The 15,324-nt window shown below is 40.8% G+C and overlaps 1 protein-coding gene across 3 annotated transcripts in view; it reads left to right on the top strand.

The window, feature by feature from the left end:
- LOC306934698 (endophilin-B2-like) overlaps window positions 1-4,108 on the top strand; it is a 36,680-nt gene extending 32,572 nt beyond the window's left edge. For all 3 annotated transcript variants that reach the window (XM_079517387.1, XM_079517388.1, XM_079517386.1), the window contains one exon: window positions 1,255-4,108. In XM_079517387.1, coding sequence (XP_079373513.1) covers window positions 1,255-1,362 — 108 coding nt within the window. In that variant the 3' untranslated portion in view covers window positions 1,363-4,108. The remainder of the gene's footprint in view (window positions 1-1,254) is intronic.
- Window positions 4,109-15,324: the final 11,216 nt, after the last annotated feature.

Below are 15,324 nucleotides of genomic sequence, written 5' to 3'. Positions count from 1 at the left end.
TTTTCTTTTAAACACATTTTTATTTAAGCGTTAAGGACTATTTTATTTTGATATAGTGCAACTATCAATGGAATAAATCAATAAAAAGTATTGATGATATTGACAAATGTCCAATATTTGTACAAACTCCCGAGCAAAAGGTAATATGTGCTCAACCCTGGACTAACCAAAATCACTGGAATTATGGTTTGTTGTTGAAGAGAAAAACATGCCACGCCATTACAATGCGTCTCTCACATGTATTTCACAATCGCCTAATCCCAATTATTTTAGATCATTTGCAATTATAATTGCATAAGCATCATTTTTTCCAAAAATAGCTGGAGCTTGTAGATCGGTCATTTCTTTATATATTTAATGTATTTGTCATATCTTCCCTGTGCACGTTTTGTTTACAAAGCCTAAAAGGCAAACGGTATTTTTATTAATACGTTCCAATGTTCTACAAAACTGCACACTACACCAGAAACACATCACGCTGTTGGTGGCTTGAGCCGAGCAGTATGCAACTGGCAGCCGAATATCACTGTGGAGAGTTTGTGACAAGGGTATGGAGGTTTTGCCTTTTTCTAGCGATAGGTTGTGTTTATGAATGCTCACTAGAAAGAGATCTCTCCAGGAAATTGGCCTTTGTCTCTTCCGAGCTATACCGCTGCTTTTCACTCACTTCACTGCTAACAGAATGAACTTGAAGCTGGGCTGAATGCGGAAACGATGTGCAATGTCTTATCCCAGTCGCCAAACTAGTTTGGGTAGCCACAACGTATCGGCTGCCACGAACACCCAAAATCTGTTCTGAGACCACCCATACCCACCCACCCGATGCGCTGAATGTCAGATTGTAGTTTTGCGCCCGCCGAATAAATGCCACCTCTTTTGGTGTAGTAAGCATAGGGCATCGGGCGTGGCAGCCCTACTAGACACCTTCAATTAATCCATTGAGACCTGGAACGCATCCATGTCACGTTAGCGTTTAACCACATTAACCATTAACCCATTTTGGGCGGGAACCCCTTTTGGTGTTTTAAACATTATGTTATAATTTAGCTATTGAAAAATAGCAGATCTACAAGCTCATAGCGCGCCACCGAGTGGCGCGCTATGAACTTGTAGGTCTGCTATTTTTGAAAAATCGTAAAAATGCGGCACAAATCTTTGAATATATATTCTTTCAGAGCGAACGTTTTTTTTATTTCGACGTCAGGCCTGAATGGGTTTACATGGAATTGGTTCACATTGTGTTTCATCCCACAGCTTATCACAGTGTACACGGTGCCCGGAATGGACTGTGATTGGCTCATTGGAGAGAGAGGTAACCAGAAAGGAAAAGTGCCTGTCACGTATCTGGAGCTGCTCAGCTAAAGAGGACGCGCACACACACACACACACACACGCATGGACATTCACACACATGGACACAGTCAAATGCACGCTATTATACACACGCACACACTTAGACACACGCACACACGCGTCACAAACATGCATACATACAGACTCACAAAGATAAACGCAGACATGAACACAATGGCGCAGACATATTGGTACTAGCATAACTTTGAGGACACTGTTTACTGTTATCCTAAAAATGTATTTCCGCTTGTAAGCAAAAAATGTCCTCACTAGTTGTGTTCTGGTAATAATATAGATAACGAGGACTTCTGGGAACTCACAAGTATGCATTTGATATGGTATACATAACACTCATTTGTTCCTTTCTGAATGCACTGGAAAATGAACGACAAAGGACACTACACTGCAGTGTTTTTTTGGAGGAATTGTTGCATTTACAACTTGAATTGAAATGAAGAACGGTAATATTGTGAATGAAGTGACTCACCCTGAAGAAGAAAAAACATTCCTTTTTTTTGTTGTTCTCTGTTATTTTGATTTGTTTTTTTCTAGTTGTGTTTTATTTCTTTTGTGTATGCAGTTGTTTTCTGGGTGGCTTTGATCTAACATTGCGGGTTGAAGTTGAATCTCGATGAGTCATCGTGAATTGGCACCCCCACGTATATTGACTTGTTCTGCACCGTTGGCATCATCACTCCCGGTCAAAGTGTCTATCTATTCCCTAGAAGATCAAGTGGTTCTCACCATGGGGTCCATGCGGCAGTCCATGTGGGGTCCTTGAGGCGGTTTGTAACCCATTTAGGCCTGACCTCAACATTTAAAAAAAATATTCTAAATCCTCCAGTTTTCTGAAATAAATATTTTCACGATTTTTCAAAAATAGCAGACCTACAAGCTCGTAGCGCGCCACTCGGTGGCGCGCTATGAGCTTGTAGATCTGCTATTTTTCAATAGCCAAATTATAACATAATGTTTAAAACACCAAAAGGGGTTCCCGCCCAAAATGGGTTAAGTCGGATTATGTGCAAAGAGAGGAACCTACGATTTTCATATTATGTATACACTCTGGCCACTTTTCCACCACGTTTGAACCGGCCCGGTTCTTAGTCCATGAGCCAGGACACCAAAATTGCAACGTTAATTACGAATTGAGTGGGCAAAACCATACCTATATTGATCTATAAGTGAATTAATATACTGTCTGTATGTATGATAACCCTTCCACAGGAGTAGCTTTTTCATTTTTTATCAGAGATTAATTGTGAAACCTCCACAGTTGATTACTTACACAAAGACAATGATTTATTGTATGCAAATTAGGCATTATATAGGAACATGTGCAAAAAATAGAATATATGAAAAAGCTACTACTGTGGAAGGGTTACATATACATTTTTCTTATATTTACCATATAAGCAATTTAATATAGGTATGGTTTTGCCCACTCGATTCATAATTAACGTTTACATTTTGGAGCTCTGGCTCATGGACTAAGATCCGCACCGGTTCGACCCTGGTGGAAAAGGGGCCTCTGACTTACGGCCACGCTACACCAGGCTTTTCGCGCACAAAACCCCCGCGCGTGCCTTTACCCCCGCGCGTGCCTTTACCCCCGCGAGTGCGTTTACCCCCGCGAGTGCGTTTACCCCCGCGAGTGCGTTTAATTTAGGTCCAGTCCTATTTTTAAAAAACGCACGCGCGTTGACCGTAACATGGAACACCGAGGACTTTACATTGTAGATTGGGGTACCAGAGACGATGATAGAAAAAATAGCAGACCTACAAGCTCGTAGCGCGCCACTCGGTGGCGCGCTATGAGCTTGTAGATCTGCTATTTTTCAATAGCTAAATTATAACATAATGTTTCAAACACCAAAAGGGGTTCCCGCCCAAAATGGGTTAAAAAAGGTTGAGAACCACTGCTCTAGATACGGTAGTACTGTGTCTGTATAGTATGTAAACATGCTCCACTCACTACCACTTTGGCTCACCCCTTCCCATAGCATATATATATATATATATATATATATATATATAGGATATCTTCCTCTTGGTCATACAAACACGTTCTGCAGCAAAAAGAATATTGTAAGTCCAACAACTACTAACTGCCTTAAAGTGACGGGACATTTACACTCCTATGGCCATCTGCTATAATCCAGACATGCTTGTCTGCGTTGCAATGTCCAGTGCACTCTCCTCTACAACAGAAGACATGTCTCTGAGCAAACACAATCCTGTACACTACACGGTGTGGCATGCAAGACTGTAACTCATTACTATGATGTGAATATGCCTGTTTGTTTGTGTGTCATCTTAGTTTCTTTGACCCCTATGCAATTGAGTATTATTTCTTTCCTGAGTTTCCTCCCTCTGTCTCTCTCCTTTGTGTCTTCACGATTCTCTTTCCCATCGTCTGTTACGTCATTGAAGTGTCTTTTGATTCCTAGTGCTGCATGTGCTACTTTTGAGTAGCTTGTCTGGTTGTGTACCTACGTTTTATGTAATATGTCAAGAGTATAAATCTGTTTTTTCTCTCGGATCTTTAGTACCAAAGCATTTGCACACAGAGCTGTGTTACCGTACATGCATGCACTCTGTCGAGGGTTTATATCATCGCTACTGTGATTTTTGTTTTTCCCTTCACCTTTTTTTGTTTTCATTTTCATTTGGCTTTTTCAGTATATTTATTGCCGGTCCCTAAGCCATGCTGAATGAATGAAATGTATGGAATTGAATTAAAAGGTAACCTTTATTTGGATTTTCATTCTCATTAAAAGCAAACCCTAATGTAGTTGCTACTGAGAGTATTTAACCCATTTTGGGCGGGAACCCCTTTTGGTGTTAGCATTGTGTTATGCTTTAGCTATCGAAAAATAGCAGATCTACAAGCTCATAGCGCGCCACCGAGTGGCGCGCTACAAGCTTGTAGGTCTGCTATTTTTGAAAAATCGAAGAACCACTGACATAAACATCGCTTTTTCAGAAAACTGTCAGGATGTAGAAGACATTTTTAGAATCTGATCTCAGGTCAAAATGGGTTTAAAAAAAGTGTCCCTATTCTGGGGGTTCTTCTTCGGTAATGTTTTTGAAAGATTAGAGCATTTGAAGTGGTCAAACTAGCAAAATGTATAGAAACATTTTCCACAAAGCCCTAATGGTCTTAAATATTTCATAAAGGCAAAGGTTAAAGGCTCAATCTGTAATTTATTCACATGGTTGGCAGTATGTAGGCAGGAACAATATTAATGAAACATAATTTTAAATATTGTGTTAATTGTTTACGAGACAATGTGGCGGCGCTCCTATTACACCGTTTGACAAATCGCACAATAGGACTTGTCCGTACACATTTTCTTTCTGTCGCGTCGAGATTTTATTTTGCTTTAATCCATGCAAGATCAGTTATAATCACACTGGTCATACCATTAAGAGCTCTCAAGATGGTAATCCATTTTTGGAGGAAAATGTTATTTCATGTTCGTGGCTCAATATGTTTCAAATACGCTGCCGTTTCTACCATCCAGATGGGGTCAAATGTTTTATTCACAGCTTGTTTTTGGTCCATTATCAAACCCTCATTAGTTGCAAGCAATCATAGTGGTTGCAGTTAAGTGTTGAACACAAAAGGTTATGCCTAGAAATGTCCCAAAATGATGAATATAGCCGGGCAGAACACAGACAAAGGCTTTCAGTGAGTCTTAAGTTAAGTAATGACTGAGCTATAGAACTCAATTTTTTTCTATTTATAACTTTATTGTCTTGCATCACATGCTCCAACAATCAACATAAAACCCATTCACACAATGAGCTGTTGTGTCATCTAATATCACATGTCAAAATAACAAGCGGAGTAATCACGCTGTACAAGACCCAGCCAAATATCAGGCTGAACAGAACCAAGGTCCGGGTCTTGCGGGAGGACCTCTTGGCCTCTCTGATGTCGCCTCTTGCAAGTGCTTCACGTGTCTATAAAAGAAAGAAGAAAGTGAACAAACGTGATCCAAACAGCCCGTCCTCCCACAGAGTTTCTTTGTGTATACTAGGTGGGAAATTGCGTCACAGGATTCCAACATACCCACCCACACTGAAACTCACTGCAAAAGTCTGCATGGTATTGGGTATGACAGCAGTTCAGATAAGTTTCATGTTGAAAGCAGGCTGGCAGCTTAATTGTCCTACTCGGAGCCATATAAAAAGCCACATATATACAGTATATGTAAGGAGAGTTGCATCACTTCATCGGGACAGTTTTCTACAGTGCCTTCTATTGGCAAATGGTGACAAAGCCCTGGACCGGAAGTTTACGGAATGCACTCCACATAGTAGTCCTTAGGAAGCCGGGTTGTCTGTTCTTCACCCAGACGAGGGCCGTCCATATACTGGAACACAAAATACAATGTGTTGCTAGTTGCTACTACGTAGTACGTACATTTTGAGTTAAACATAATTCATGCCCGTTTCATTAAATTCCTGAATGGCAAAAAATTATTGAAATGATCATAAAGTGATTGCAAATACTGTAGGTTTAACCTTTTCCTTTTAGAGTATGTGCAGGAAGTTGGGGTGTAACGATACATTTAACAGCGACACGATAGGCCTACGCTGCTACGCATCACGATACATGGTTGGAGATAAGATACATGGACGATATTGGTTCATTCATGGTTCAATCAGATCAGCTATTTTCCAATGGCTGAAATGTATATAACGTAGGGCTGAAGTGGTTAATGTATGTTTTGTAATAATAATCTAAATCTACAAAGTAACTATTAGCTAAATGTTTGAAATAATTATAGCGGTGTAAAAGTAGAATATTTGGATCTGAGATGTAGTTGCGTAAAAATATTGGAAATATTCCAGTACAAATACCTCAAAATTAAGTAAATGTTCTTAATAGTTACTTTCAAAGATGGTCTATTTATGAAGATGGGCCAACTTCATTGGAGCCACTATAGGCAAAATGGTACACAAAGCCTACAAATGGTCTCCTAAATATAGTTTTGTTTGCTTCTCCCCGACCTCCCCCCCTCTCCCAGGCTGACAACAACACTGACAACGTCATGTGGAGCATTGAGAGCATTACTTATATGGCAAATGCCATTTCCCAAATCCGCCCCCATCAACCAATTAAGAGTCTAAGACGGTTATGGAAAACTATATTACTAAGCATTGGAACACACATTTTATTTCACTTTTAATATGTCCATTCATTTCACGTTATGTGAATATTATTAATATTCACATATTGTCATCTTAAATATGTGTTGTCCCTCAAATTGCAGATGGACAGAGAGAGGCTTCCGGACTCATCTCAAATCTCGAGAGAGTTTGTTGCTGGGATAAAGAAATGTCATTAACAAAGTAGATTTTCTCCTGATTTGTCTCGCTAAAAGAAGCCATTTTACTATGAATATCTTGTAAATGTTGTGTGCCTTGTGATGATTGGGTCCAGTATTTAGTTCAGTGACCATGGAGTTAAGGAATGGTTCAGAAGCTGTGTTCACGTTCATTGGAAATGAATAGACTCCAACATTCTTCCTGTCTCCTAAAAATGTTACCGCCCACCTCACGCAGATACGGGAAGTAAAGCAAAGTTGGCCTCTCTTGCTAATTTTCCTCTTGGGTTACTTTCCACCGCTGCCGGAAATATACCACAAAGGTGTGTTCTGTCCATTCATTGACATGCTTCTTTTAGAGCTGTCTCTCTCACTGTAGCTGTGTCCTAATAAAGGGTCTGCGTCCTTGCTGAATTGGGACACAGCTTGTGTTTCAGGTCTACCACGCACTAGCCTCGTTCCCAGCCTTACTCATCTGCAAAGAGAGAAGCCTGGTCACGCACTGTTACAATATGCTTGACTCAGTGGCGAAACACTCACCCACCACCCCCTTGGTTTAGATTCTAGACTCTAGAGACCATTCAGAATGGTCAACCGAAACCACAACACGCACAACCTGTCAGATATCATCCACACCTTTTATATTTGATCATCATTGGAGCCAATTATCAACCTCCAAATCCAGTGCTATACTTGGCCACTGATTTCTTTGTTGGGTGCTGCTATTGTTGAGACGGTAACCGGAGAACTCGCCGGTTTTCCGACTCGCTGCGGTTTAGTGCATTTTAGTTTTACTTCACCTTTATTTAAATTGCATTGAATTGAGAGAGAGAGAGAGAGAGAGAGGATAGTTGTTTAGAGTTTACACTATGAAGTAGGAACTAGGAATGCTAAACACCAAAGTACCGAAACAATGTCAGTAAACAATATCATTGGTACTATCATTGGTATTCACATACTCACCTTTTTATCATTATCAATATCTAGCTCAGGGGTTCTCAACGTTTTTGGCCGGGGACCCCCGAAAATGCTTTGGCAACGTCTCGGGACCCCCGCCCCGCCCCCTCCCGACCCCCAATATAAATTGACTGCTACAATAACCTTAAACCATTTTGGGCGGGAACCCCTTTTGGTGTTTTAAGCATTGTTATAATTTAGCTATTTAAAAATAGCAGATCTACAAGCTCATAGCGCGCCACCGAGTGGCGCGCTACGAGCTTGTAGGTCTGCTATTTTTGAAAAATCGTGAAAAAAAAATTAATAATTTGGGGACCCCCTAAAATAATTTGGCGACCCCCCGAGGGGTCGCGACCCACGGGTTGAGAACCCCTGATCTAGCTGACCATTTAATTGCACAAAATAATTTGATCACTTTGGAAATGAACTATAACATCTGTGGGTTTGACATACTACACTGATGAAGACAGCAAGTTAGCATAACGATGAAGACATTGAAACTTGTTTCTCTCGACATTCCGCTGCGTCGAGTTGGTAAAGCGGCGAGTTATCTGGTATTGGGGAGTGACACGCGGCAAAGGCCGTCGGGCTCAGAGTCGAACCCACGGCACGCCGTCCGGCTGGTTTGGCAGCCTAGGTGCCTTAGCCCTGGCTTAGCCCTAGGTTGAGCTAATTGTCCGGGCCTTAGCATACTTTTCTGTTTGACAACTACAGCCACTATTGGAATGTACCTGATGTGATAAATACAACCACCTTTTGACTTGGGTCCGATAACCTAAGTCAAGATGGTAAAAAACGTACTATTACTATGATATTCAGTGGGCCTGGGAACTGAAGATTGAAGGCTCCCATTTGGCCTGGGTACTGAGGATTGAAGGCTCCCGTTTGGCCTGGGTACTGAGGATTTAAGGCTCCCATTGGACGCTCCTGGGACGTTGGGAAGTGAGTGAATGTGTCCATTTGTGCCCAATGGTTCTGGGTCAGCATCAACCACCTTGTCTTTATTGACTCATCGAGGGTCCCAGAACGAGACGATCTTATACCTGTGGAGTGGTGGATTGTCATTTACATTGTCACGTAAACACAGACATTACGTAAACACAAACATTGAAGACAAAAGTGAGGACGCAAATTGTGACTGGCCGGAATGAGATGATTTATGATGTACAATGATATGACCCCTCACTTCGCACGGGTGTGATTTTTGTTTTTTTCTAAATGTATAAACAACACTTGACTTTGGTGTCCACATTTTGTTACAAAATGACTGTCCTTTTTTGTCAGGGCTTTACACTTGTAAACGTGCTGATTGTGTGCTTACACATCTCTTAAATATGCTTTGTTCATACATTGCCCTTACTGATGGAGTGGCGTGGTGTGGTGGGTGCTACATTGTATTAAAAATCACACCCGTGTGAACTGAGTGGTGTAAGGTCTTATATGGCCTGATCAGCTGTGGTCTGACGTAATGGCTGACGTAATGAAATCACACCTGTGTGAACTGAGTGACCGTAGCAACCATGCTCAGACAGACAGACAGACACGTAAACTAACAAAGCCAGTCGTAGGAGTGGTTTACACCACTCAAAAATTATGGCAACAGCAGAGTGCGACTAGAGACGGACACATTTATTATAAATTATTTCAATATTTACAGTATATTGCACCGAAGAACAGGATTTGTCTGTACTGTATACAGTACAGTATGTCCCAACAAAAGTAGACCAATCGCAGCAGCAAACCAAATATCTCTGCTGATGCTTCATATGACAATACAGCTCACCTCGCGCTGCTATGCTCATGTTGGGCACATTAGCAGTACCTTTATAATAACTTTATTTATAGAGCACTTTTTCAAACTTGAAGGCACGTCTCCCTATTTCTCTTGAAATGCTGGGTACAGTAAAAAAAAGATGTTGGGTATGTCTTAAAGAATAAGTAGCACTTGCCCTAGCCTAGCCCCTTAGATAGCACATTATGTAGACTTATATAGTATTTTAAACAGACTTATAGCTTGTTACGTAGACAGCTCTAGAATTGCACTTTATGTAGTCATAGCACTTTATAGTACACATGTATAATATATTATATAGTATAGTATGTATAGTTTACATAGATACTCCACTGTTACGTTCTTAGTTTACGCATGATTCATGATAACTACTTTTTGTCTCCACCAGGCCGAAGGCATGGGGAGAGAGTATGTTTTGCACTCCGTCCGTGTGTGTGTGTGTGTGTCCGTCCGTGTGTCCGTCCGTGTGTGTGTGTGTCCTTCCGTCCGTCCGTTACCAGCTAATCTCTGGCACCGATAACCCGGTCGATGCCAAACTTTGCACACACACTCCCTGGATGCCAACGATGAACCTCTGCCCCACATTTTCCAGAACGGCCTGTTATAGCGCCACCATGAGGCAGCTTTTCACATGTTTTACCTAAAACTGCACCGATCTGCGTGAAACGTTGCATGCACACTCCCTAGAGGCCAAGGACAAACCTTTGACCTGCATTTTCCGCATCTGCCTTTTATAGCGCCACCAGGAGGCCGACTTTTGTAAAACACATTTTTGGATATTACTCCTCCAGATTCTGTCCAAAAATCTCACAAATCGTTACAGAGTATCTCTATGGTCATGTGCTCAAGTCGGATCTGTCCCATATTTCATATTCCATCCTAATTGGCTATAATTGGCTTTCACAGTTTGCAAGATTGCCCCCTTTTGAACAAAAGCCTCAAATCATGAACGCAGCATGCAATTTACGTGAAATCTTTCACACATTTTCCTACTAGGCTGAGGAATATATCCCACCCTTTTCATATTGGCCTGTTATAGCGCCACCAACAGGTTGATTTTTGCAAAACACATTTTTGGAACAAAATGCCTCAAATCATCCAATTGCCATCAAAGGCAAACATGTTTATATTACTCCTAAACATGTTGCCAAACATCTCACACAGTCCTATCCTCCTGGTGGAGACCTGTGCCCAGAAGGGCACTTTTTCTAGTTATATATGTGATGTATGCCATGCTTTTGTTATTGCTTAATGTAAGTCGCTCTGGATTAAGAGCGTCTGCTAAATGCCTAAATTGTAAGTTGTAGATGTGAACGGGTTCAAGAAGGTTTTTAGGTATCTGGGATAATTGAAATAAAAACATTTGAACACAAAAAGTAACCAATGAAAATGTCTCCTGGCATGGCGTGATAACCATTTCAATGAATCATACATTAAGACAATGATGCGTTCGATAAGGACACCTCAAAACAAATCTACAATTATTGTTGAAAACAACACTTAAGGAATGAAGGTGTGTATCAGAGGTGTTCTGGTAGATTATATCACCATAGTCCAGTATGGGGAATAGCAGCTGTTGTGCGATTTGTTTTCTAGTCTTGAAGGAGAAACTATTGATTGACCTATACATTATTTTAAGACTAACATTTACCCTATTTCTAAAAAAATGTGCGGCCTAAAGGAAAGCTCTGAATCTAACCAAAGTCCCAGATATTGAAATGAGTTAAACAGATTTGAGGGGAGACTGATCAGCAAAATGAATATTCAATGCAGTGGTTAAATGACTGAGGTTATATCTGGTACCAAATACAGGACTTATTTTTATTCAATATAAGGTTATTATTGGAGCGCCATTTCTGTACCAAAGAAAATTCCGATTGCAGCAAGCTTTGGATTTGATCTATATCAGAGTGTGATGAATGGAGCAAATAGATGCATGGAACAGTGGGACATTCTTTTTGGGAGATCATTAATAAAAATAGAAAAAAGTAAAGGACCCAATATAGAGCCTTGAGGGACCCCCATATCAACCACTAGAAATTCAGAATGACCTTGCTGAAACGAAACACACTGGCGACGGTTATGGAGATAAGCATTAAACCAAAATAACGCTTGCTGAGAAATTCCAATTTCATACAGTTTGTCTAAGAGTAAATAATGATCCACAAGATCAAAGGCCTTCGTTAAATCAATAAAAATAGCACCAGTTAATTGCCCTTTATCAAAGGAAGAAAATATATCATTAGTCAGTTTTGTAAGGGCGGTAGTGGTAGAGAAATTAGAACGAAAGCCAGATTGTAAAGGAAATTAACTTTTCAAATATTTTAGCAGTAGTACAAATAATGGAAATAGGTCTATAATTGTTAACCTCCAAAGGGTCATCTCCTTTATGAAGTGGAGTAACCTTTGCACTTTTCCAGACTGATGGAAGCTGACAGGTAGATAAAGATAAATGAAACAGATCGGCTAGAGGATAAATAAGAACATGAGAAGCCAATTTAATACATTTTACGTCTAAGCCGTCAGGACCTATCCTTTAGTTCTGAAATTACTTCTAAGATAACTGTAGGCAAAATAGGTCTAAAGGTAAAGGATCCAGGGATGATCGGATTGATATTATATGTTTTTAAATAAGGTGATTCATTAGAGTAAGCGTTGCCAACAGAAGCAAAGTGACTATTAAAAATGTTAGCAATAAGAGTAGGGTCGTTGACGACCACATCATTACTACGGATTTGTGAGACAGTAGCTTTTCTAGGACTTTATTGTTCACTCTGTTCCAGAACTTTTTGTGATTTTGGAAGTTTTGAGAGAGAGTATTTCTATAATAATTTGACTCCGCACTCCTGGTTTGCGTTTTACAATAGTTTATTAATATTTTATAAGCATCCCAGTCGGATTGGTCTCTGCTAGCTCTATATTTTTCCCAAGCCTTATCTCTTTGTTTGAAAAGATGTATTAACTCAGAGCTAATCCAAGGTAAGTGTCTTCCCTTAACTGTCACCGTCTTCCAAGGTGCATGTTTGTCAATGACTTTAGTGAATTCACTCAAAAGAAAACTCCAGGCCTCTTCAACAAAAGGTATCAGCTGAAACCTATCCCAGTCTATGGAAACAACATCCTGAATAAAGTTCTCAGTGTTTATATTTTTACATTGTCTCATGCGTAACAAGAAGTTAGGTCGAGCCTGCCAAGCAATAAACAAAAGTAAACTAAGAAAATTAAAAACAGTGCAGGTATCAAATGACTAAAACGGATACATTACAAACATGCAGTACAATACGAATGCCACAGACGAATAACAGTCTAAGTCCACACTATTGATCCATAATGTATACATGATAGATAAGGGTTCAGGACAACGAGGCCTTTTCGTGGAGGGGTCAGAATGAAATTTGGACTTAGACTGTTTTTCGTCTGTGGTACTATTATGGCAGTTGACGAGATCTAGGGAAAGGCTTTCCTGAATAGATAAAGATAACAAAGAATTGGCCTTTCTAATTGCCAGGGGTAGGGCGGAAAAAGCCCGGTCACCCTTGGTGACTAAGCGTGTTGCGCGAATTATAGGAGGGCAGCAGATCCTTAAAGGTATATTCAGTGATTTCACTTAATTCAAATATCACTTATTTTTTCTTATTTTTTGGATAATCCTCCCTACTATAAAGTGTGCTGACCATATAAGGAGATCCTCCCTGTCCCCAATGAGCCCCTGGGGTCAAAAAACCCTAGTTTCGGTTTGGGCTTTGGGTGGCAAAGCCTTCATCCAATCAGGATGAGAGGGGCCTTCCTCCAATCATGATCGAGTGGGGCGGGCATTGGTGCACGTGCTGTTGGTCTGTTGTACTTCCCCCACTGTAGAGCGTGTGCATGTGCACATCTTGTTACCATCCAAATCACCCAAATCACTGAATGCTCCTTTAATGTACTGGGGGGCAATACCATTTTGGGCCTTAAAAGCTATTAAAAGTACATTTTAAAATCAATTCTGAAAACTACAGTGTTGAGCCAGTGGAGAGTTGACAGGACGGGGGTGATATGGGCACCTTTTCTGGTGTTGTTCAGAAGCCTGGCAGCGGCATTCTGCACCAGTTGTAAGCGAGAGATGGATTTTTGTGATTAGCAGGTGTACAGACCATTACAGTAATCTAAGCGTGAATGACCTTCTCTAAATCTGCAAATGGGGACAGGATGGATTTGATTTTTGCAATGGTTCTGAGCTGGTAAAAATACGACTGAACAACTTTTTTAACTTGGACAAATGTGTGCGGGTGTATTCTATTCCTTTCATTAACATGGACATTAAAAGTCAGGTCTGTGTCAAAGAAAACACCTAGATTTTTGGCGCCTTGTCGCACAGCACTCGATAGGCTGCCAAGGTTGTCTTTTAAAGCGGTTGTGAGGTTTTAGGGGCCAAAGAGAACAATCTCAGTTTTGTCAGGAGTTAAGTTGGAGGAAGTTTTGTGACATCCATGAGTTTATGTCAGCAAGGCAGGCTCTTAGACGGTCTAAGGGCCGATTCATACTCCTATTTTACCGCTGTAGTGCCGAAATGATTTCGGCTCGTCAGAAATTTTCAGTAGCACCGAAGAGCCGACTTTAGGACGGTACCCGCCCCCCCGAACCTCAAATGACGTCACATTGTAGGCTCTACAGAGCCGAACCAACTTTTATTCGGCTCTAAAATAGGAGTATGAATCGCGCCTAAGCTTCCTGTGGTTGGGGATTTGACCGGGACATATATTTGTCCGCATAGCAATGAAAATGGTGTTTATGCTTGCGGCTGATGTGACCTAGATCCAGAATATAAGTGGAGAACAGGAGTGGTCGCCGGTCCAAGGACAGAGCCCTGCGGGACGCCGCAGGACATTGGCCCTTCCTTTCCAAACGGCATTGCACTGCACACCTAGTACTCCCTATCCATAGCTACAGTTTTGCACCCTGTCCGTCCGTCTGTGTGTCTATATCTGTCTGTGGACAGCTAATCTCCGGCACTGTTGTCTTGATCACAACGAAACTGTGCACTGCACACACACCCTGGATGCTGGATGGATATTTTTCATATTCCATCCTGATTGGTGAATTCCGAACATTGCTGGCCCACAATATCCTACCTGACCTGGCGGAGACCTGTGCTCCGAGGAGCACTTTTTCTAGTTTTCTATCAATTTCACACCCCCTAGACTTCATGGAGATTATTTTAGGTTTTGACGCATTCCTAAACCAATAATTTGACCTATACGTACAGAGTCGACTCAATGGAGACTCTTTGAGTGTCAACAAAAACTAAATAATGAATTAAAGGTTTCATGTGATAGAAAAGTAATTATTTTGGTGAACTACTCCTTTAACACTGTTAATCATTGCTTGAGAATATCCAATTGCACACACTATGCAGTTGTAGGTTTAACACAAGTATTAAGAAAATATTAACTACTTTATGAGCAGACATAGATAATTAGATAGATGATACTTTTATTGATCCATGAGGGAATTTCCCTCACCCATGAGGAGGCAGTTAAGAGTCACAGGTACAGAGAAGGAAAGTAGTCGTATGCAGCAATACAAAGGTAAGAAAACGATAAGAAGCACCATCTTTACATAACAATATAGGCCTACCTAGTATTCAACTATCCTGCACTATGCAGAAAAAACAACAACACAAGGTTACAGTGTTCTCACCGTATGCCGCCCCAAAACAAATAAAGTGTCCATTACAGTCGGTGGCAGTGCAATGCCGAAATCAAATCAACTTAAAGTGATTTCCATAAATAACTCACGATCGATGTCCTTCAACTGCCTGTACAAATGTCCCATGCAACTGGGCGAAATGCTTTGAATTGAAACTTACATTCTCTGGTTACAATACTATTTCTCAACTATTTG

Source organism: Electrona antarctica (genome assembly GCF_951216825.1).
Source record: "Electrona antarctica genome assembly, chromosome: 12".
NCBI classification, from domain to species: Eukaryota; Metazoa; Chordata; class Actinopteri; order Myctophiformes; family Myctophidae; genus Electrona; species Electrona antarctica.
The sequence above is the reverse complement of the archived record's forward strand: the minus strand, read 5'-3'. Positions and strand labels throughout refer to the sequence as shown.